The sequence below is a fragment of the Callithrix jacchus genome, chromosome 10, assembly GCF_049354715.1.
Source record: "Callithrix jacchus isolate 240 chromosome 10, calJac240_pri, whole genome shotgun sequence".
Lineage (NCBI taxonomy): Eukaryota > Metazoa > Chordata > Mammalia > Primates > Cebidae > Callithrix > Callithrix jacchus.
Window position 1 is genome coordinate 114,019,313 of NC_133511.1, and position 23,275 is coordinate 114,042,587.

Sequence of the window (23,275 nt, forward strand, 5' to 3'; positions counted from 1 at the left end):
ATTGATTCTGTAAATTACTTTGGGCAGTATAGTCATTTTCACGATATTAATTCTTCCTAACCATGAACATGGAATGCTTCTCCGTCTGTTTGTGTCCTCTCTTATTTTGTTGAGCAATGGTTTGCAGTTTTCCTTGAAGAGGTCCCTTACGTTCCTTGTGAGTTGTATTCCTAGGTATTTTATTCTTTTTGTAGCAATTGTGAATAGCAGTTCATTCTTGATTTGGCTCTCTTTAAGTCTGTTATTGGTGTAGACGAATGCTTGTGATTTTTGCACATTGATTTTATATCCTGAGACTTTGCTGAAGTTGCTTATCAGTTTCAGGAGTTTTTGGGCTGAGGCGATGGGGTCTTCTAGGTATACTATCATGTCGTCCGCAAATAGAGACAATTTGGCTTCCACCTTTCCTATTTGAATGCCCTTTATTTCTTTTTCTTGCCTAATTGCTCTGGCTAGAACTTCCAGAACTATATTGAATAGGAGTGGTGAAAGAGGGCATCCTTGTCTAGTGCCGGATTTCAAAGGGAATGCTTCCAGTTTTTGCCCATTCAGTATGATATTGGCTGTTGGTTTGTCGTAAATAGCTTTTATTACTTTGAGATTCGTTCCACCGATACCGAGTTTATTGAGTGTTTTTAGCATAAAGAGCAGTTGTATTTTGTCAAATGCCTTCTCTGTGTCAATTGAGATAATCATGTGGTTTTTGTTTTTGGTTCTGTTTATGTGGTGAATTACATTGATAGACTTGTGTATGTTGAAGCAGCCTTGCATCCCTGGGATAAATCCTACTTGATCATAATGAATAAGTTTTTTGATTTGCTGTTGTAATCGGCTTGCCAATATTTTATTGAAGATTTTTGCATCTATGTTCATCATGGATATTGGCCTGAAGTTTTCTTTTCTTGTTGGGTCTCTGCCGGGTTTTGGTATCAGGATGATGTTGGTCTCATAAAATGATTTGGGAAGGATTCCCTCTTTTTGGATTATTTGGAATAGTTTCAGAAGGAATGGTACCAGTTCCTCTTTGTGTGTCTGGTAGAATTGGGCTGTGAACCCATCTGGACCTGGACTTTTTTTGTGTGGTAGGCTCTTAATTGCTGCCTCGACTTCAGACCTTGTTATTGGTCTAGTCATAGTTTTGGCTTCCTCCTGGTTTAGGCTTGGGAGGACACAGGTGTCCAGGAATTTATCCATTTCTTCCAGGTTTACTAGTTTATGTGCATAGAGTTGTTTGTAATATTCTCTGATGATGGTTTGAATTTCTGTGGAATCTGTGGTGATTTCCCCTTTATTGTTTTTTTATTGCATCTATTTGGTTGTTCTCTGTTTTTTTTCTTATCAGTCTGGCTAGTGGTCTGTCTATTTTGTTGATCTTTTCAAAAAACCAGCTCTTCGATTTATTGATTTTTGAAGGGTTTTTCATGTCTCTATCTCCTTCAGTTCTGCTCTGATATTAGTTATTTCTTGTATTCTGCTAGGTTTTGAGTTATTTTGATCTTGCTCCTCTAGCTCTTTCAATTTTGACTATAGGGTGTCAATTTTGGATCTCTCCACTTTTCTCATATGGGCACTTATTGCTATATACTTTCCTCTAGAGACTGCTTTAAATGTGTCCCAGAGATTCTGGTATGCTGTGTCTTCGTTCTCATTGGTTTCAAAGAACTTCTTTATTTCTGCCTTCATGTCATTGTTTATCCAGTCAACATTCAAGAGCCAGTTGTCCACTTTCCATGAAGCTGTGCGATTCTGGGTTAGTTTCTGAATTCTCAGTTCTAAGTTGATTGCACTATAGCCTGAGAGACTTTGTTATGATTTCCATTGTTTTGCATTTGCTGAGGAGTGCTTTACTTCCAATTATGTGGTCAATTTTAGAGTAGGTGTGATGTGGTGCTGAGAAGAATGTATATTCTGTGGATTTGGGGTGGAGAGTTCTGTAAATGTCTATCAGGTTTGCTTGTTCCAGGTCTGAGTTTAAGCCCTGGATATCCTTGTTAATTTTCTCTCTGATTGATCTGTCTAATATTGACAGTGGAGTGTTAAAGTCTCCCACTATTTTGTGTGGGAGTCTAGGTCTCTTTGTAAGTCATTAAGAACTAGCTTTATATATCTGGGTGCTCCTGTATTGGGTCCATATATATTTAGGATTGTTAGCTCTTCTTGTTGTATCGATCCTTTTACCATTATGTAATGACCTTCTCTGTCTCTTTTGATCTTTGTTGCTTTAACCTCTATTTTTATCAACTCCTGCTTTTTTTTGCTCTCCATTTGCTTGGTAAATCTTCCTCTGACCCTTTATTTTGAGCCTTTGTGTATCCTTGCATGTGAGATGGGTTTCCTGGATACAGCACACTAATGGGTTTTGGTTTTTTATCCAATTTGCCAGTCTGTGTCTTTTGATTGGTGCATTTAACCCATTTACATTTAGGGTTAATATTATTATGTGTGAATTTGATACTGCCATTTTGATGCTAGCTGGCTGTTTTGCCCATTAGTTGATGCAGATTCTTTATTTTGTTGATGCTCTTTAGCATTTAGTGTGTTTTTGGAATGGCTGGTACTGGTTGTTCCTTTCTATGTGTGGTGCCTCTTTCAGGACCTCTTGTAAAGCAGGCCTGGTGGTGACAAAGTCTCTGAGTACTTGCTTGTTCGCAAAGGATTTTATTTTTCCTTCACTTATGAAGCTCAGTTTGGCTGGATATGTAATTCTGGGTTGAAAGTTCTTTTCTATAAGGATGTTGAATATTGGCCCCCACTCTCTTCTGGCTTGTAGAGTTTCTGCTGAGAGATCTGCTGTGAGTCTGATGGGCTTCCCTCTGTGGGTGACCCGACCTTTCTCTCTGGCTGCCCTTAGTATTTTCTCCTTCATTTCAACCCTGGTGAATCTGACGATTATGTGCCTTGGGGTTGCTCTTCTTGTGGAGTATCTTTGTGGTGTTCTCTGTATTTTCTGGATTTGAGTGTTGGCCTGCCTTGCTAGGTTTGGGAAATTTTCCTGGATAATGTCCTGAAGAGTATTTTCCAGCTTGAATTCATTCTCTTTATCCCATTCTGGTACACCTATCAAATGTAGGTTAGGTCTCTTCACATAGTCCCACATTTCTTGGAGACTTTGTTCATTCCTTTTTGTGTTTTTTTCTCTAATCTTGGTTTCTCGTTTTATTTCATTGAGTTGATCTTCAACTTCTGCTATTCTTTCTTCTGCTTGGTCAGTTCGGCTGTTGAAACTTGTGCAAGCTTCACGAAGTTCTCGTGTTGTGTTTTTCAGCTCCTTCAATTTATTCATATTCCTCTCTAAGTTATTCATTCTTGTTATTTCCTCGAATCTTTTTGCAAATCTTTTTTCAAGGTTCTTAGTGTCTTTGCATTGATTTAGAACATGTTCTTTTAGCTTACAGAAGTTTCTCATTACCCACCTTCTGAAGTCTGATTCCGTCATTTTGTCACAGTCATTCTCTATCCAGCTTTGTTCCCTTGCTGGAGAGGAGTTTTGGTCTTTTCTAGGAGGTGAGGTTTTCTGGTTTTGGGTGTTTTCCTCCTTTTTGCACTGGTTTCTTCCCATCTTAGTGGATTTATCCACCTGTCATCTGAGTAGTTGCTGACTTTTTGATTGGGTCTCTGAGTGGACGCCCAGATTGTTGATGATGAGGTATTTCTGTTACTTGGTTTTCCTTCTACCAGTCTAGCCCCTCCACTGTATGACTGCTGAGGTTCACTCCAGGCCCTGCTTGTCTGGGGTACACCCGTAGCAGCCTCTGAGCATTCACTGAGAGCTGTAATCCTGAGTTGTTCTTACTGCTCCATCTTTAATTCTCCTTTTCCCTTAGATTTCTTTTAACTTTTTTTTTTTTTTTGAGATGGAGTTTCGCTTTTGCTACCCAGGCTGGAGTGCAATGGTGCGATCTCAGCTCACCGCAATCTCCGCCTCCTGGGTTCAGGCAATTCTCCTGCCTCAGCCTCCCGAGCAGCTGGGATTACAGGCATGCACCACCGTGCCCAGCTAATTTTTTGTAATTTTAGTAGAGACGGGGTTTCACCATGTTGACCAAGATGGTCTCGATCTGTTGACCTCGTGATCCACCCGCCTCGGCCTCCCAAAGTGCTGGGATTACAGGCTTGAGCCACCGCGCCCGGCCCTTCTTTTAACTTTTGCATATAAATTGTAGAATCAACTTCTCGATTTCCACACAAAAAAATTCTTACTCAATTTTAACTGTAATTGCATTGAATCTATAAATCTGTTTGGGATTTTAATTAATAGATAGTTCACAGTTATGCTGCCTTCCAGTATCAGCTTTCTTTTTTTTATATTTTACATTTCAATTTCATAAACCAATATTTTCTATCTACCAGTTTATAGTTGCTGGGTATAAAGCATAGCTAGACATCTACATATTTTCCATAAATTTACTGAGACTTGCTTATTTACATAGCCAGGTAGGAGCTTGTACATTAGTATATAGAATCTCCAAGACAAGAGTAAATTCAACTCACAAAGTTTGATCTTTATCTCTGCAAGAGTTCCAATATTCTAAGTTTCTATATATAAAATATTATTATCTGTACATTATCTCTCCTGTCAATACTTCTTATTCATGTACTTATATCTTCACAAGGGATAGAAGACTCAAGGAGTCTATATCTGATTCTCATACAACTCAGAAGTATAGCACTTTAAAATTAAATAAGTAAACTTGATTAAAGATTATAAATCCTGTCATAAGCTATGCTTCCATATTATTTTATTACACGTATACAGGATTTTCAGAGAATATACATGTTATAGTCCCAGAAAAAAGAAACTGGAAATGAGAGAATTTATCATCTTACTGAACGTGTAGCTATTTAGCATCAGAGTTGGAATTATGTCTTGTATTATTAGATTTCTTTTCCAGTGAAGTATCACTTTTTTTTAACTAGAAGCCTAAGTTCCTTCATGTAATAGTTTTCATCGTGTAGTTCATTAGTCCAGAAACATTCACTTGTTTACTATTTTAAAAGTATTCTTGATACATTTCTGTCCCAAAAAAGAATTAGTATGTTTCTTCAATGGGGCATCCCTGAGGACTTGAAAAGCTTAAGAAGCTGATATAAGAATCCACATGCACAATATTTCTCATGTACCTGAGTGAGCAGTTTATTTCCACAGGTAGGAGGAAAACCTTTTAATTATGTATAACATATTATAGAAGCTATATTGTATTTGAAAATACATGCTTTAATATTTAAATATAAAAGAGATGATTCTGTTAATCTCAAAAGTTGCACCACAAATTAAATCATATGCCTTCCAGGATATATATCACAGAAAATATAAAAGACTTCCTACGTATTTTGGTGAGTAGAGCTATAAATTAGAAATTCATTTTAATTTTTTCTGATGAATACTCAAAAAAAGCATTTTCTAAATGTTTCAAATTTAGAAAAATTATTAGATAAAGAGAAAATTATCTTTCAAGTAACTTTCAGATGTATTTCACTTTGGGTTCAATTTATTTTATTTTCTGATACAGGAATTCCAGAAAAGTTTAGGTTTATTTTAAATGTTAGGTAATTGACTAACAAACAACTTTAGTTATTATTTTAAATTTTCATATTCTATTCAAGCCTAATATTTTAAAATAATTTAATGGCATAAAAACGCTATTTTCGATAGTTTCTAGGTCTAACATTCTCAAAACTATATTGGTTTTGTAAATTCCTATTTATCTACATACAAATAAAATTTTAATTTACATTTTATATTTATACATTATTTACATATAATACAAATTTATTTATTAAAAAAGAACTGTGCAATCACCTCATGATTATGTTGTTGAACAAGGTATATGTGAAAGTTTTGTCCAATCTTAGTTACCCTTTAAATTGGAAGAAGTAATTTTTCCAAGCTTGTACTGTTATTAGATGCTAAACATGAGATTTTAATATAAGGTTTTAGAGTCCAAGTACAGTTCCTAGTATTCTACAGTTCCCTTATCTCAGATATCTTAGGAAAATAAGATAAGATAGGAAAATAAATAAGATGGTGGTAAACATGTATTTTGTAATGGACTACACTGGTAGACTATTAGTACATTTTAAAAAATCCATGGGCATATTTTTTATTTGAATCATGATTCTTCTTATCTGCCTAATTCCTGTTTTTTCCTGATTCTCGTCAGTTAACATTTGTATATATAGCACTGATTTTTCTAACGCAGAAAGGAAGGACATTAGAGAGAAAGAAAAGAAAATCTGGGAGAAAGAGAGGATAGGAATTTTTAAAAGTGCACTGTATTTTTTCATGACTCAAAAATACATAAGTAGGTATTTACAATATTTATTGATGACTTTGTAAGCTATTTTATTAACATAATAATTCAAGCAAAATTAATATACTTGTGTATGTGTGTCCTCCTAAGTAACATGTAAATTTTCTGGATTTACACAGAGAAGTGGAATTTAACTGAATTGCTCTAGAATTTTCCAGGAACCAAATGAGAATTTTTGTTTTGTTCTGCAGTCCCTCATTTATGGGGCTATTTTATATAGTAGAAAAAATCTTCCGCATGGATCTGTTGGGACATTTCTATAATAATATATATAAGCACCTGGCTTTCCTTCTTCATACTCCCAGTCTAAAACAGAATGATACCTAGGAAAAAAGTCCAGATATCCAATATTCTCTTCTTGCAAATTATAGTAATGTTATTTTTAGCACTATATTTTATAAATAATTTTTACAGTTATTTTTGGTAATTTTAGACACTCTAAAAGCAACTATAATATATTAAAAGAATGGCCATGATTTATTTTTAACAGAAATATGTTTTTACATACATCCAAGGACTTTGCAAGAATAACAAACATGGCCAGGTGCAGTGGCTCAGCCTGTAATCCCAGCACTTTGGGAGGCCAAGGAGGGTGGATCACCAGGACAGGAGATAAAGCTCATCCTGGCCAACATGGTGAAACCCCATCCCTACTAAAAACACACACACAAAAACTAGCTGCACGTGGTGGCGCGTGCCTGTAGTCCCAACTATTCGGGAGGGTGAGGCAGGAGAATCGCTTGAACCCGGGAGGCGGAGGTTGCAGTGAGCCGAGATCATGCCACTGCACTCCAGCCTGGCAGCAGAGAGAGACTCTGTCTCAAAAAAAAAAAAAAAAAAATAACAAACATATGAATTATTAGTAAGATATGGCTCATATTGTTATTAAATCGAAATTTGAAAGCAGTTATGATCAGTAAGGTACAGTGACCCAAACTGACATCTAGGTGATATATATTTCAGGAAGAAAAAAATTCTGAAAATAAAATACATTGCACTGTTTGTTTGTAAAGAAAGTACGTCTATCTCCAGAGTGTGGTCAGCTCTTCTATTTAGTGGAACAAGATGACTGCCAGAACAGAGGACATAAAATGGTTTCCCTGGGAAAGGCTGCTGAATGTGACATGTTGAAATGTAAATCTGACTTATCCCCATTTTCTAGTCAACTGGAAGCCTTTCAAATTAAATAATTTTGTTTTTAAATTTAAATTCAACTATGCTGTAAGTGTGATTTCTCCTATTTTAAAAATTGTGAGCATACACAAAAGGCATTTCATGTACTTCATCACAAACCTAAGACTGTACTCCAGTGTGTGCTTTCTGCTATAACATATTTGGATTCAAATATTTCTACATTCAGCAATCTTTGTGAACTTTAGGAAAGAATATGAGAGCAAGTGGTAAAACGTTCAAGTGAAAATTAACTAGAAAATAAAATCAATTTAATTAGCAGGGTTTTTAAAAACATGATAAATTTAGCCAAGAAATAAATTACATATTATTTTTTTCCTTTTATTTATACAATGAAATTAATGCATTTGGGTCCAATTCCTTCATCATTGTCTATTCCATTACTACCAGGGAAATTATTATGCCCTAAGGAAAAAACTAGGATGTAACTGAGTGGGCTCTATTTTCACAGGCTATAACTTTTATAAACTATAAAGAAAAACTAAAATGGACAAGCTGTCATCAGGTTTGGATATACACAGGATTCCACTGAAGAACAAAACCGAAGTCACCATGTTTATATTGACAGGCTTCACAGATGACTTTGGGCTGCAAGTCTTCCTATTTTTACTATTTCTTGCAATCTATCTGTTTACTTTAATAGGCAATTTAGGGCTGGTTGTATTGGTCATTGAGGATTCCCGGCTCCACAACCCCATGTACTATTTTCTTAGTGTTTTATCATTCTTGGATGTCTGCTATTCCACAGTTGTCACTCCAAAAATGTTGGTCAATTTCCTGGCAAAAAATAAATCCATTTCATTTACTGGATGTGCAACACAGATGCTTCTCTTTGTTGCTTTTGGAACCACAGAATGCTTTCTCTTGGCTGCAATGGCTTATGATCGCTATGTAGCCATCTACAACCCACTCCTGTATTCAGTGAGCATGTCACCCAGAGTCTACGTGCCCCTCATCACTGTTTCCTATGTTGCTGGCATTTTACATGCTACTATACATACGGTGGCTACATTTAGCTTGTCCTTCTGTGGATCCAATGAAATTCAGCATGTCTTTTGTGATATGCCTCCTCTCCTTGCTATTTCTTGTTCTGACACCCACATAAACCAGCTTCTACTCTTCTACTTTGTGGGCTTTATTGAGATAGTCACTATCCTGATTGTTCTGATCTCCTATGGTTTCATTCTGCTGGCCATTCTGAAGATACATTCTGCTGAGGGAAGGCATAAGGTGTTCTCTACATGTGGCTCTCACCTAACTGGAGTGACAATTTATCATGGAACAATTCTCTTCAGTTATATGAGACCAAGTTCTAGTTATGCTTCAGACCATGACATGATAGTGTCAATATTTTACACCATTGTGATTCCCATGCTGAATCCCATCATCTACAGTTTGAGGAACAAAGATGTAAAGGGGGCAATCAAAAGATTGCCTGTGAGAAACTGGTTCATATATAAATTACATCTTTAAAATTGATTAAACCTGAACAAAATGTTGAGTGTCAGAGTCCACATCTCTATATTTTAAAGTACTTGCATATCAAAGAATATTTTCAAAAAGACATTAATTAGCCTACTAATGCAGCATTTTTTCAAATTTAGATAAACTGCATCATATATATGCTAATTAATTTGTTTAGAGATCTACATTAAGTATTATTTGATATAAATATATTGTTGACAGCTTTCACACTAAGTAAAAGTCAGTTACACATCAATAACTAGTGAGTGAATCCTACAGAATCCTGTGAACTGATAAATGCTTACATTGCTTATAAAAGGTTTTTAGTATTCATTGTGGAGTAACTTCCTCTTTCTATAAGCCCTAAGAAGAAATTCCCAAATTTTACTTTATTTTCCCTAAGTGTGCCTTCATAAACTGAGATCTATTCAAGCTTCTAAACATGCCTTTTACTGTGTTTACATCTACACCATAAATTTTTTCCACTCTTAAATGCTTTCCTTGTCCCTTTTCAACCACAGAAATTGATTGTATTCATTCTGAAACTATGCATGTTTGTATGCTAATATTTATTGACAGTGTTCTGAAGGCTTAGAAAACACTGTACCCCAGAAATGAAACTACATGTATGTATAAATGACTGCTCTAAGGTCTGACAAACTAGCATCCTTGCTCACTTTGTGGTCCTCCATTATCCTCTATCTACTTTATTTATAAGAAATGACTGCAATGTCATTCTTCCTCAAAATTTACACACAGTGAGCAAGCCCATGGAATGGAAATTATTTTGTTTTATGTCTACTCACACTGGCTCTACTTTATATATTCTGCTTTAGTAAGTTTTGTTACAACATTTGTTTATCCGAAGATTCATTAAAAGTGGGAATTAACTGTCTTTTCAATAAAATACACACTTGTCCTTCCACATATTTATGAGATGTGAATTAACCAGAATGACCCAATCATAACATAGTAACCACACTGAAAATTTCAGACATCAGTTTCTAATATTCACTAATTAATTATGCAAAGAGAACTCAACCCTCTCTATTTGAACAAACAAATGCTTGCAGTCAGTATCTGTACTAAATTTTCTCTTAAAGATATAAAACTGTTTTTAGAAACACAACCCTGATTACACTGTAGACAAAATTTTCTTATAAAAATAAGCTATTTGAACATACAGAATCTTAAAATTTAGTTTACTAATCTTTTGGGGAGAGTGTTCTGGAAGAAAATAATATCTGCTTCAAAAATGTATCTAAATAGCTTACTCACAAAATTTAAAATTTCTGCAGAATTCCAGAATCATTAATATTTTTGGAGGGTTTTTCAAATTATGGTGTCGAAATTGTTAGGTAACATTTTAGTCAAGGTTGCTATTTTTTTTAATCTCTTTCAAATTAGCAAAAATGATCATTTTTTGAGAAAGAAATAGGTGAGCACTAGTGAGCACTAACATGATGCACTGACATATACCTAAAAATATCTGGTTAGTAATTCATTCAGAACTTGTTAAATTAACTAGCATGAAAAGTTTTCTATTTCTCTCTTTATCCTAATGGATTAGAAAACAAATGATATGAATAAGCAGTTGCCAATGACCTGCTATTTGTTCAGGTCAATGTGAAAAATGGTATATTTAACTCTCCTGTCAATAAAACATTATATTACATATCTGAGCTCAGTTACCTTTCCCCCCAAAAGAATTACTTGACTCATTCTGACCCCATCTCTCACTTATCACAGTTGCCATTCAGCATGCGATTTATACTCTTCAGATCTACCATGATGCTGACATTGTAACTTGTATAAAAGCAGACATTGGGCCTCTTTGTCCTCAAAATTGTATCCCTGAGTCCTAAAAGAGTACCTGGAACTTATGGTTTACTGAGAAAATATTGATTAAATAAATAGTGAGTACATGAATGAATTATATTTAATACCAATAATTAACACATATGCTTATTGGGTACTGGACAATCATATGAATGTTTTTACTACATTAACTTATGTAATTATCATAACTTCAGGAAGTGATTGTAGTAATACATTTTAACAAAGTTGAGGAAACAGCAGCACATAAATTTTAAGTAGTGTGTTCAATACCACATAGCTCTAAATGGTGATGTCAAGATTCACGTCTAAGCTATCTATTACGGAGTTCCTGTTTTTAAGCTTGTTATACATGGAATGAAAGAACAGATTTATCTTTCCACTTTACCAACTTTATTAGTCATCCTCCAGAGAGCATGATGGACAGTACTGAAGTTCTTCATTAAGTCTGGCAGAAATAAGAAGGAAAAGGAATGCATTTTAAAAGTATTGAAAATGTGGTTTCCACGGGATTTGGCCATTCATTCCATTCATTGAGATGTAGAAGTTTTAAGAAATCAGTATGTCAAAGAGGTATCTGCACTCTAATGTTTATGGCAGCATTATTTGCAGTATGCAAGATATGGAATAAACCTAAATCCCTATGTACAAATGAATACATAAAAAAGTCACCCCCCCCGACACACACACAGTGGAATACTCTTGAGAAATAAACAGCATAAAAGTGGTAATATGGATGAATAAGGAAGAGAAGTAAGCCAAGCACAGAAATACAAATACTGCATAATTTCACTTACATGTAGAATAAAAATAATAATAATTTTATAGAAGTAAAAAGTAAGTGAAAAGAAACATGGTTATCAGAGGCTGAACAGGGTAGTGGGGACAGATTAAATGAGGTCAGTTGATTGGTATGAAATAACAATTAAACAGGAAAAGTAAGTTCTAATGTTTTATTACACAGTAGGTGACTGTGGCAGTAACAGTGTAATATGTATTTTAAGATAGCTGGCAAGGAATATTTTAAATGTTATTCCCCAAATAAATGATAAATGTTTAAAGTGATGGATATTGTAATTACTGTAATTTTATCATTTTACAATGTATACATACATTGAAACATCACAGTGTGCTCCATAAATAGATATGTACATTTTTTTGTCAATTATAAATTTTATAATTCATTAGAAACAAAAGTTATTGAAAGTGAAATTTCACCTGGATTTCACAATTCATTTTATTTATTGAGACCTGTTGAGTTTTCAAGTTTTGAGCCTATATGATAAAACATGACAAAAAGAAAAAATGAGAGAGAGAGAAAAAAGACAAAGAGACAGAAAAAGGAGGAGGAAGGAAAGAGAAAGGAAGGAGACAAAGAAAAAGGACGAATATTGTAGGAGTTGAGTGGTTAATATCAGTTACATGTATGCTGACTCTGAAGTTCCTTTACATTTTTAAGGTGTAGAACTAAAATTCCAGAAGAATATTGCAGTGGTGAGTGGGGAATTTTCCAGAAAGAAAACATTTGAAATCACAATATTGGGTAGGATTTTAAATGATGTACAGAACTTCTACCTCTACATGGGATTTGGAAAGCAGCAAAGTACATTCTTCTCATTCTAACCACTTAAAGAGCCAAATGATCTATAAAATTATAACTTTTCATCAGTCTCTCAGAGAACCAAGGTTGAAAACATCCAAGAAATCTGAATCCCAAGAAGGTCCAAGTCACCTCAATGGAGATGAGATGCCTGAACATCTCTTTCTTTCTCCATGGGCACAGAGTATGAGAAATATTTGTTAATCATACAAACAGATAAGAAGAAATCAGCTTAAAGCTAAGTAATGTTAAAGGTCAAGTGAGAGTTATTGGAAAATCAGAAAGTCCTAGAATAAAAGAGTTGGCATTCATTCCCAAGTTCTTCTCTGGAGGCACCCACCAAACATTTACCAAAAAAAATTAAATTAAATTAAATTAACTTCTTCAAAAACCTTTGTTGCTGGGTGTCTTTGACTAAAGAGCACTGAAAATTAAAGTATTATGCTATAAAGTGGACAATACTTAAGTGTAGAGTGTAAACACCATGCATGAGTATGTGAGAAACATCAGAAATAGAAAATATAAGAAAGTGTTCAATAAAATTCTATAAATAAAAGCTCATGCTCACACTCACAATATCTGAGACAAAGAATTTCTTTCACAGTTTATCAGTAGATTCAGTAACATGAGAAAAGTATTAGTGAACTTGAAGATAAAGCAACATAAATTAACCAGAGAGAAGAGTAAAGAAAAAATATGAAAATCAAAGGTATAAAAGAACTGTATGGCAACATCAAACAGTCTAATAAAAATACAGTTAGTGTTTCAGAACAAGAGTCAGAGGAGAATGGATTAGAATAAACATTTGAAGACAAAATGGTCAAGACTTTTCTAAAAATAAGAAAACATAAAATCATAGGTACAAAATGCTCAGAAGACCCAAAGAAGGGCACGTGTTAGTCAGGGTTCTCCAGAGAAACAGACCCACAGGATGTATGAACGAGAGAGGTGGCTGGAGGAAGGGTGGTGGGGGAGGCATTCATTACAAGGAATTGGCTCATGTTATTTTGGGAGGCGGGCAATTTCAAATTCTGCATGGTAGGTCATCAGGCTGAAGATCCAGGATTACTGACAATCTCATTGGAGTCCATGCTCTTCCACACAGGAAGAGCTGGTGATGGAGACAAGATCCAAAGGCAGTCTGCTGGAGAAATAACTCCTGCTTTGGAGAGGCTAGTCTTTTTGCTCCATGCAAACCTTCATCTAATTGAATAAGGCCAACCCACATTATGGAGGGCAATAATCATTCCTCAAATGCCACCAATTTCAATGTTAATCTCTCCAAAAACATCCTTAGAGTAACACAGAAATTAATGTTTGACCAAATGTAAGCATGTCAAAGCCCATTTGACACATTAAATTTAGTCAACATGAGTCTACCCCTTGTCATCCCGGCAGTCATATCCATCTCCTTAAACCTTACTTAATCTCCTAACAAGAACAAAAATAAGATCAAACTTCTACCTAACATGATATTTCTATTCTTAGTAAAATAAAAAATGCTCTCACCCTTCCTCCAGAGGAGGATGGAAAATCCTTGATATTCCATACCTCAAGTACTATGCTGTAAAGTGGACAATATTTAAACAATGTGATGGAAAGCCAATGCATTCTATGCACTTAGTCCATTTTGTGCTTCTGAAACAGAATACCTGAGGCTGGGTCATTTATAAAGGATAAAAATTTATTTTTCCACATTTCTGGACTCTGGGAAGTCCAGTATTAAGGTGGCAGCATTTACTGTCTGGTGAGAGCCTTCTTGCTCCATCCTCACATGGTAGAAGGTTTATGGGAAAGGGAGTTAGCTGGCCAAATGCTGCAGGAAGCCTTTTATGTAAGCCTTAATTTCATTAACGAAGAAGGAGCCCTTATAGCCTAATCACCTCTTAAAGGTCGCCAATTTTTTTTTTTTTTTTTTTTTTTCTGAGACGGAGTTTCGCTCTTGTTACCCACGCTGAAGTGCAATGGTGCGATCTCGGCTCACTGCAACCTTCGCCTCCTGGGTTCAAGCAATTCTCCTGCCTCAGTCTCCCAAGTACCTGGGACTACAGGCACACGCAACCATGCCCAGCTAATTTTTGTATTTTTAGTAGAGACGGGGTTTCATCATGTTGACCAGGATGGTCTCGATCTCTTGACCTCGTGATCCACCCCCCTTGGCCTCCCAAAGTGCTGGGATTATAGGGGTGAGCCACCACGCCCGGCCAAGTTCGCACTTCTTAATGTGACTACCACGTGGCCACACCTGAATTTTGGAAGAGGCACACACAAAATGTAACATTTTGCCCCAGGACTCCAACATTTAAGTCCTTCTCACATAAAAAATACATTAATTTAACCTGAATAGCACCCCAAGTCTTAACTCATTCCAAAAGCAATTTAAAATTTAAAAATACATGGGCCGGGTGCAGTGGCTCAAGCCTGTAATCCCAGCACTTTGGGAGACCGAGGTGGGTGGATCACGAGGTCAAGAGAGCAAGACCATGTCAACTTGATGACACCCCATCTCTACTAAAATATAAAAAATTAGCTGGGCATGGTGGCACATGCCTGTAATCCCAGCTACTTGGGAGGCTGAGGCAGGAGAATTGCCTGAACCCAGGAGGCGGAGGTTGCAGTGAGCCGAGATCGCGCCATTGCACTCCAGCCTGGGTAACAAGAGCGAAACTCCGTCTCAAAAAAAAAAAAAAAAATTAATAATACAGAATTTTATTCAAATCTGCTTACAGATGGGAAGAGTCAACATTGTGAAATTGACCATCCTGTCCCAGGATCCTTGGGGTGTTGCTTTGCCAGCCTGAAACCTCTGTGGCCTTCTGCTAACTCTGCCTGGCAGGCTGCCTTTGGACTGAGCTCCTGGCCTGGAACTCACACCTGCCAAGGGCGAGCCAGGTGCTGAGCAGCAAGGGTATATGAGCAAGTGAGAATAAGGTCCAGCCACTACACACAGCCAGGCACGCTGGCTGCTGCAGTAAGTCAGGCAGCTCAAGATGCAAGCACAGATCCTGGCTCTGTGCGAGGCTGTGACTGGATCAGAGGTATCACAAGTAGCTTCCCCTGTGGGTACCTGCATCTGAACAGGGGGAATGTGGTGGTGTCTGAAAGCTTGGAGATGCCAGAAACCATAGAGCCCTGAAGAGGGCATTATAGCCCTGGCTTGAGGAGCCCCTAGGTCTGGGCTTCCTAAAGGGTTGTAGTGACTCTACCAAATCATTGCCCGCAACGTGGCAGAGGGGTGTGTTTCAGCCTTGTTTATGTTAGAGCTCTATCAGTCCCATCCTTTGGTGGTTCTGAGTTCTTGTTCCACATAAAGGGAGAATGAGGTACATTGACAGCTGAAGGATGAACAAGGCAGAGAGGAGCTTCACTGAGCAACAGAACAGCTCTCAGGAGACCTGCAGTGGGTAGTTTCTTCTCAAAAGCAGGTCCTCCTGACAAGTGTCCAGCTCTCAGTGGAGAGGAGACCCATAGTGGGGAGCTCCTTTCCACAGGCAGGTTGTCCCAATGAGTCACGGAGATTTGAAGTTGGTAGCTCCTTCCTTCAGCTGGTAGTTGGAGTCTAATCTGGCTGAGTCCAGGGTTTTCATGGGCTCAGAAAGACAAAAAGTGCATGCTGATTGACCCATGGATGGCCCTGGAGGGCCCAGAAAAAAAAACATTAAGTTCTCATTCCAGGCTATAGACTCCACCCAGAACTGGCATCCCAGGCCATCCCTGGCTTGAAGGTGGGTGGAGACCTGCCCCTTTCTGCCCAGGAATTTGCTGTCTTCCACCATTCAAGGCTCCCAGGCTGTATGTGCCAAGGGGTGCCTGCAGGCCCATGGCAAGCCACCCTCAGCACCCCCCACAGCCTCTCTCCTATGCTTGTTGTTACCCAAAGTCCAAGGAGACCGACGCAGCAGGGGGCTGGTGTGCTAGTGTTGCCCTGAGTGTGCACACACACCTGGCTGGGTTGCAACAGTGCCCAGGCTCAGCCACAACTTTGCTCTGCCCTGGACTGGGAGCCAGGAGTGGGAGAGGCAGGGAGCAAGAGCAGGCACTTTAAAGCATGAGGGGGGCAAGGGGTTTCCTGGGCACCCAAACACAGGGATACCCAGGTCTGAAGCCACAGCAGGGTAGCTGCAGCTGTTCCTGGGTATACAGGGTTCCCACCCTGCCAACTTAGTAGGGGGCAGGGCTTCTGCCTGTACCTGGCCCACTCTGTCTCTGGAGCACAATGCTCCGGCTGCCTCCCCTGCTGCAGCTGGCATCTTCACAGAAGCTACCCCAGATAGACTGCCGTTGCCATCATTACTGCCCAAGGAAATATACAAATTCAATGCAATTCCTATCAAAATGCCAACTAATTTCACAGAATTAGAAACAACAATCCCAAAATTAATGTGGAACCTAAAAAGAGCCTAGCTAGCCAAAGCAATCCTGAGCAGAAAGAACAAATCTGAAGGCATCGCATCACTGAACTTAAAATTATACTACAAGGCTATAACAACAACAACAACAACAAAAAGAAATGTACTGGTATAAGAATAGATACGTAACTGATGGAACATAGAGAACCCAGAAATAAAGGCAAATACTTACAACCAAGGCCATAGTAACAAAAAAAGCATGTACTGGTGTAAGAATAGATATGTAGACAGATAGAACACAAAGAACCCAGACATAAAGACCAATATTTACAACCAACTGATCTTCGAGAAAGCATACAAAAATATAAACTGAGTATAGGACACCCTGTTCAATAAATTGTGCTGGGAAAACTGGATATCATCATGTAAAATAATGAAATTGGATTTCTATCTCTCACCATGTACAAAAACCAACTCAAGATGAATTAAAGACTTAAATCAAAGACCTGAAACCATAAAACTTTTAGAAGAATACCTAGAAAAGTTTCTTTCAGGCATTGGCCTAGGCGAAGAACTTATGACTGAGACTCCAAAATTAAATGCAACAAAAACAAAAATAAATAAATGGAACCTAATTAAACTAAAAAGCTTCTGCACAGCAAAATAAATAATAAATGGAGTGAACAGAGAGCCCACAGAATGGGAGAAAATATTTGCAAACTGCGGATCCAACAAAGTACTAATATCCAAAATCTAAAAGGAATTCAAATCAGCAATAAAAAAATAATCTTATCAAAAAGAAGGCAAGTGACATGAATAGACATTTCTCAAAAGAAGACATAGAAATGGCCAACAAACATTTGAAAAACTGCTCAACATCACTAATTATCTTATAAATGCCAATTGAAACCCCCATGAGATTTCACCTTATCCCAGCCAGAATGGCCATTATTAGAAAGTCTAAAAATAATAGGTGTTGGCATGGATGTGGTGAAAGGGAATGCTTATATACCACTGGTGGGAATGTAGTTCAACCTTTATGGAAATCAATGTGGAGGTTATTCAAAGAACCAAAAGTTCTTTTGGTGAGCAATATACCTTTTGGACTTTTCCAGATGTCTAACTCACTCTGGGCCACCTTTTGGTCCATATTTTAGCCAAACAACCAATGTGTCAGAACCTTTTCTCATTCTTTGAGCTGCAACATCAGATACTGATCCAGTAATATATTCCTTCCATCATTATCTCACATCCTTAATATCCATTTCCAAACATATTTTCTGAATTTCAGGTTGTGCATAGCATATTAGAAAATTCAAATACTTCTTTTAGAGTTTAGCATACCTCTACATAGTTTACACTTTGTCCCTCACCTATAGGACTCTGTTGGCATGATGATTGCTCACTGCATCCTCAACCTCCCAGTTTCAAGTGATCCTCCTATCTCAGCCCTCTTAAGTAGATGGGAACACCACCACTCTGTCTTTTTTTTTTCTTTCTTTCTATAGAGACAGTTCTCACTATATTGCATAGGTTAGTCTTGAACTCCTGGACTCAAGTGAGCCTCCGGCCCTGGCCTCCCAATGTGATGGGATTACAGGTGTGAGCCACCACATTCAGCCTCATTAATGTCTTTAAAATTAATTGTATTAAACAGCCAATTCCAGAAATCCCAGAGCTATTAATTTCAAAGGTTAGTAAATCCAACATTCGTAGGGTGAGCTGGCAGGCAGGAGACCCAGAAGGGCTACTGTTTCAGTTGAGTCCATAAGCAGTCTTCCATAGAACCAGGAAGAGCCATTGTGGTTGATAATGTTTGAGAGTCTTTTGAAGAATATTCTTTTCCTTGTGAAAGGGTGGTAATTTTTGTGCCAATCAACCTATTGGATGAAGTTCACCCAAATGATGGAGGGCAATCTATTTTATTTCAATTCCACAGATTGAAGCCATGTGTGATGTTAAGCCTTCTTTACAAAAGATTTTCCTCTTTAAAATATCAATATATTTGAATGACCAAGCAGCACAATGATGTTGCACAATGATGTTGCAAGACATTTCCTGCAAGCGTTCAGAACTCTGCTGATGCTGAGATGGCTAGAATGGGGCCAAAAATGTAGATGAAAACAAACTTTGTTGAGGTAATGGAGTATATTGTAATCCAATGCAAAGAAGCTAAGAATCATGGTAAAACAATTCAAGAGCTGACAGCCAAAATAGCCAGTATAGAGGGGAACATAACAGACTTGACAGAGATGAAAAACACACTACAAGAACTTCACAATCCAATCAGAAGTATTAACAGTGGAATTCATCAAGCAGAGGAAAGAACCCAGAACTTGCAGACTGCCTTTCTGAGATAAGACAGACATATAAAAATAGAAAAAAAAGAATAAAAACAATAAAAAAACCTCCAAGAAATACAAAATTATGTAAATAAACTGAATTTATGACTCACTGGGTTACCTGAAAGAGATGGAGAGAATGGAACCAGTTTGGAAAACATATTTCAGGATATCATCCAGGAGAACTTCCCCAACCTAGCTAGACAGGCAAACATTTAAATTCAGAAAATGGAGAGAACTCCAGTAAGATACTCCATCAAAACATCATCCCTAACACACGTAATTATCAGAATCATCAGATTCTCCAAATTCAAATGAAAGGAAAAATGTTAAAGGCAGCTGGAGAGAAATGCCAGGTCACCTATGAAGGGAAGCCCATCAGGCTAACAGTGGACTTCAGAGTGGGAACCTACAAGCCAGAAGAGATTGGGATCAATATTTGTATATCAATACATGTATATATGTCACACATTTACCTATGTAACAAACCTGCACATTCTGACATAGACCCCTGAACTTAAAATAAAATCTGAAAATTAAAAAAATAAGAATTAATATTTTAAAATGAATATACTGCCTAAAGCAATCTATAGATTTAATTCAACCTTTATCAAAAGACCAACATGATTTTTCATAAAATTAGAACAAATAATCCTAATATGCATATGGAACAAAAAAGAGAGTGTAAATGGCCGAAGCAATCCCAAGCAAAAAATAAGACTCAATGCATCACGTTACCAGGTTTTAAGTTACACTATAACTCTGTAATAATCACAACAATGTGGTAGGGTATAAGGTAGACACAGATCAATGCAAAAGAATAAACAACTCATAAATGAAGCTATATATCTACATCCAACCAATTTTTAACAAATTTAACAAAAGTACACACTGGACAAAGAATCCTGTTTTCAATAAATGATGCTGGGAAAACTGGATTGTCATTTACATATAAAAAATCAACCCAAGTTGGATGGAGGATTTAAATATATGACTTCAAAATAGAAAAATACTAGAAGAAAAACCAGGAAAAATTTTTCTGGACATCAGTATAAGCCAATATTTCATGAGTAATACCTCCAAAACACAGTCAACATAAACAGAAACAAAAACAAAACTCATGAGATGTTATTACACTATAAATCTCCTGTACAGCAAACTGAATCATCAACAGACTGTACACACAATCCACATAATGAGAGAAAATATTTGCAAATTATGCATCTGATGGGAGATTAATATCTGCAATTTAGAAATAATTCCAACAATTCAAAAAAGAAAAATAACCTTATTTAAAAGTGCCCAAAAGACATGAATAAACATTTTACAAATGAAAACATGTAAATGGCCAATAAGCATATGAAAAAATGCTCAATATGACTTATCATCACAAAAGTGAAAATTGAAACCATAATCAGATATTGTCTCACACCAGTTAAAGTGTACTACCTCTATGGAAAACAGTATGGAGATTTCTCAAAGAACTAAAAATTGAACAATCATTTGATCCAGCAATTCCACTACTGGGTATCTGCCCCAAGACAAATCAGTATCTTCCTTTGGCTGGACACCCAGTAGTTGAATGGCTGGATCAAATGGTAATTCTGTGATAACCTGCACTTATATGTTTATTACAGTACTATTAGTAGCAAGAAAAATATAGGATCAGTCTAAGTATTCGACCATGGGTGACTAGATACAGAAAAAATGTTATATATAAGTAGATGAATATTATTCACCATTAAAAGAATTAAAGTATGCCTTTTGTAGCAACATGGATAAAACTGGAGGCCATTATCCTAAGTGAAACCATTAAAAAAAAAAAAAGAAAGTCAAATGTGATACATTCTTACTTATAAGTGGTAGCTAAATAATGTCTACACATGACATAGACTGCGGAACGAATTACAATGGAAAGTTGCAAGGGCGAGAGAATCAGAGGTATGTGGAGAATAGGAAATTACTTAATGGGTGCAATTTGCATTATTCATGAGATGGACACACTAAAAGTCAAGACTTCACCACTATTCAATATATCCATACAACAAAATTGCACTTCTACTCATTGCATTCATAAGTAAAGAAATAGAGAGAATGGGAGAAAGACAGAAAGGGAGAAATAGAGAAAGGAAGGAAGGAATGAAATAAGAAATCAAATGGTAGAAAGAGATGGAAGGAAGGAGAGAAAGAAACGGATGCAAGGCAGCCATAAACTTTCATTAACAAACCCAGAATCTCCCTGAACACACTTAAAAATCAATAAGCCAGCAAACATGAAATTAGTGAAAGGAAAGTGAAAAATATATAAATGGATGATTTTTTATTTGTTTTTACAAAATTAGATCAAAAGTCACCACCACAAAGCCTGAAAATAAAAATAACTGAGTCAAAGCACCCTGTTGTAGCAGAATCTCATTAAATTAGCAAAAAAAAAAAAAAAAAAAAAAAAAAATATTTTTTTAACCAGACACAGAATTAACAGAGAAAAGGATTAGCAGTACCTATAACACATGGAATTTGTAAATTTTCAAATTCCCCTGGTAAAAAGAAAAGACAAGGGCCGGGCGCGGTGGCTCACGCCTGTATTCCCAGCACTTTGGGAGGTCGAGGCGGGTGGATCACGAGGTCAAGAGATCGAGACCATCCTGGTCAGCATGGTGAAACCCAGTCTCTATTAAAAAAACAAAAAATTAGCTGGGCATGGTGGCACGTGCCTGTAATCCCAGCTACTCAGGAGTCTGAGGTAGAATTGCCTGAACCCAGGAGGCGGAGGTTGCGGTGAGCCGAGATTGCGCCATTGCACTCCAGCCTGGGTAACAAGAGTGAAACTCCGTCTCAAAAAAAAAAAAAAAAAAGAAAAGACAAGTTATTGAGTTAAAATCCCAGCAAAATCAAGCTGTGCTCAAGGTAATTAAGGATCCCAGAAATATGCAGCAATGCACCCTTTCAGTAGGACAAGTCTTCACTTTAAGGAAAACAAAACGCTGAGAAAAAAAGGTAACTGAGTCAAGTAGAATCACCGGGAAGAAAAATTTAATTAAGAAAGGAGGGCCGGGCGCGGTGGCTCAAGCCTGTAATCCCAGCACTTTGGGAGGCCGAGGCGGGTGGATCACGAGGTCAAGAGATCGAGACCATCCTCGTCAACATGGTGAAACCCCGTCTCTACTAAAAATACAAAAAAAAATTAGCTGGGCATGGTGGCGCGTGCCTGTAATCCCAGCTACTCGGGAGGCTGAGGCAGGAGAATTGCCTGAACCCAGGAGGCGGAGGTTGCAGTGAGCCAAGATCGCGCCATTGCACTCCAGCCTGGGTAACAAGAGCGAAACTCTGTCTCAACAAAAAAAAAAAAAAAAAAAAGAAAGGAGAGTTCGGGGAGATGTGGGCTTCAGAACACTGTTAGAGCAACACAAAATGTGAAAGGTGTAGAGGATCATTTTGAAAGGCAAGAACTGACTAGCTATGGGGCTCAAGGAACTGCAGGAAGAATCTGATTATAAATTAGGCTTGGCTCTGAGAGCTAAAGTAGCTATACAGTAATATTTTTAGGCCACAATGAAAGCTAGAGAGTGATTCCTTCAGCACAATCATGGAAACGTTACCTTGATATATCACCAACTTCATATGTACCTTCTAAGGGTCAACATGCCCAGCACATTTAAACATGGATGGAGCAAGAAGATGGCAATTGAACTCCATATGATGATAGTTAAAATACAAAGGATGAAAATAACAAAAAAAAATGTTTTAAAACATACTATATTCAGGGCATGAAACAAAACCCTATATAAATCAAATGAGTACTCTATAAAATATCTCTTAAATATTGTTAAACAAAATGATAATGCCTAAATATTTGAGAAAATGAAATATATCAGAAATGAGATGACTAGGCATCAGGAGGGCATAAAATTATTTATATAACTCAGAATGATAAACCAAAAATGTAGGTAATAAAAAATTAAACAAAAAATAATTTTGTAAAATAGAAGAGTACTCACTCTATGAAACATAAGGAAGGCAGATAGAATGAAACTATGTGAAGACAAATGTATTTAAAATTAAGAGAATTAAGAATTTTAGAGAAACTGGCAGACCTGAAAGCATTAAACTATAATTTTCAAAATGTTAAAACCATGACCCGTACAAATATAAAATGAACACGCAGAAAACATTGATTAATGA

At 36.9% G+C, this 23,275-nt stretch overlaps 1 protein-coding gene across 1 annotated transcript; it reads left to right on the plus strand.

Moving 5' to 3' along the window:
• Nucleotides 1-7,948: 7,948 nt before the first annotated feature.
• Nucleotides 7,949-11,922, plus strand: OR5T3 (olfactory receptor family 5 subfamily T member 3). Its single transcript, XM_017978544.5, has one exon. It carries the CDS (start codon nt 7,989-7,991, stop codon nt 8,973-8,975), a length of 987 nt encoding a protein of 328 aa, XP_017834033.1. The 5' UTR covers nt 7,949-7,988; the 3' UTR covers nt 8,976-11,922.
• Nucleotides 11,923-23,275: the final 11,353 nt, after the last annotated feature.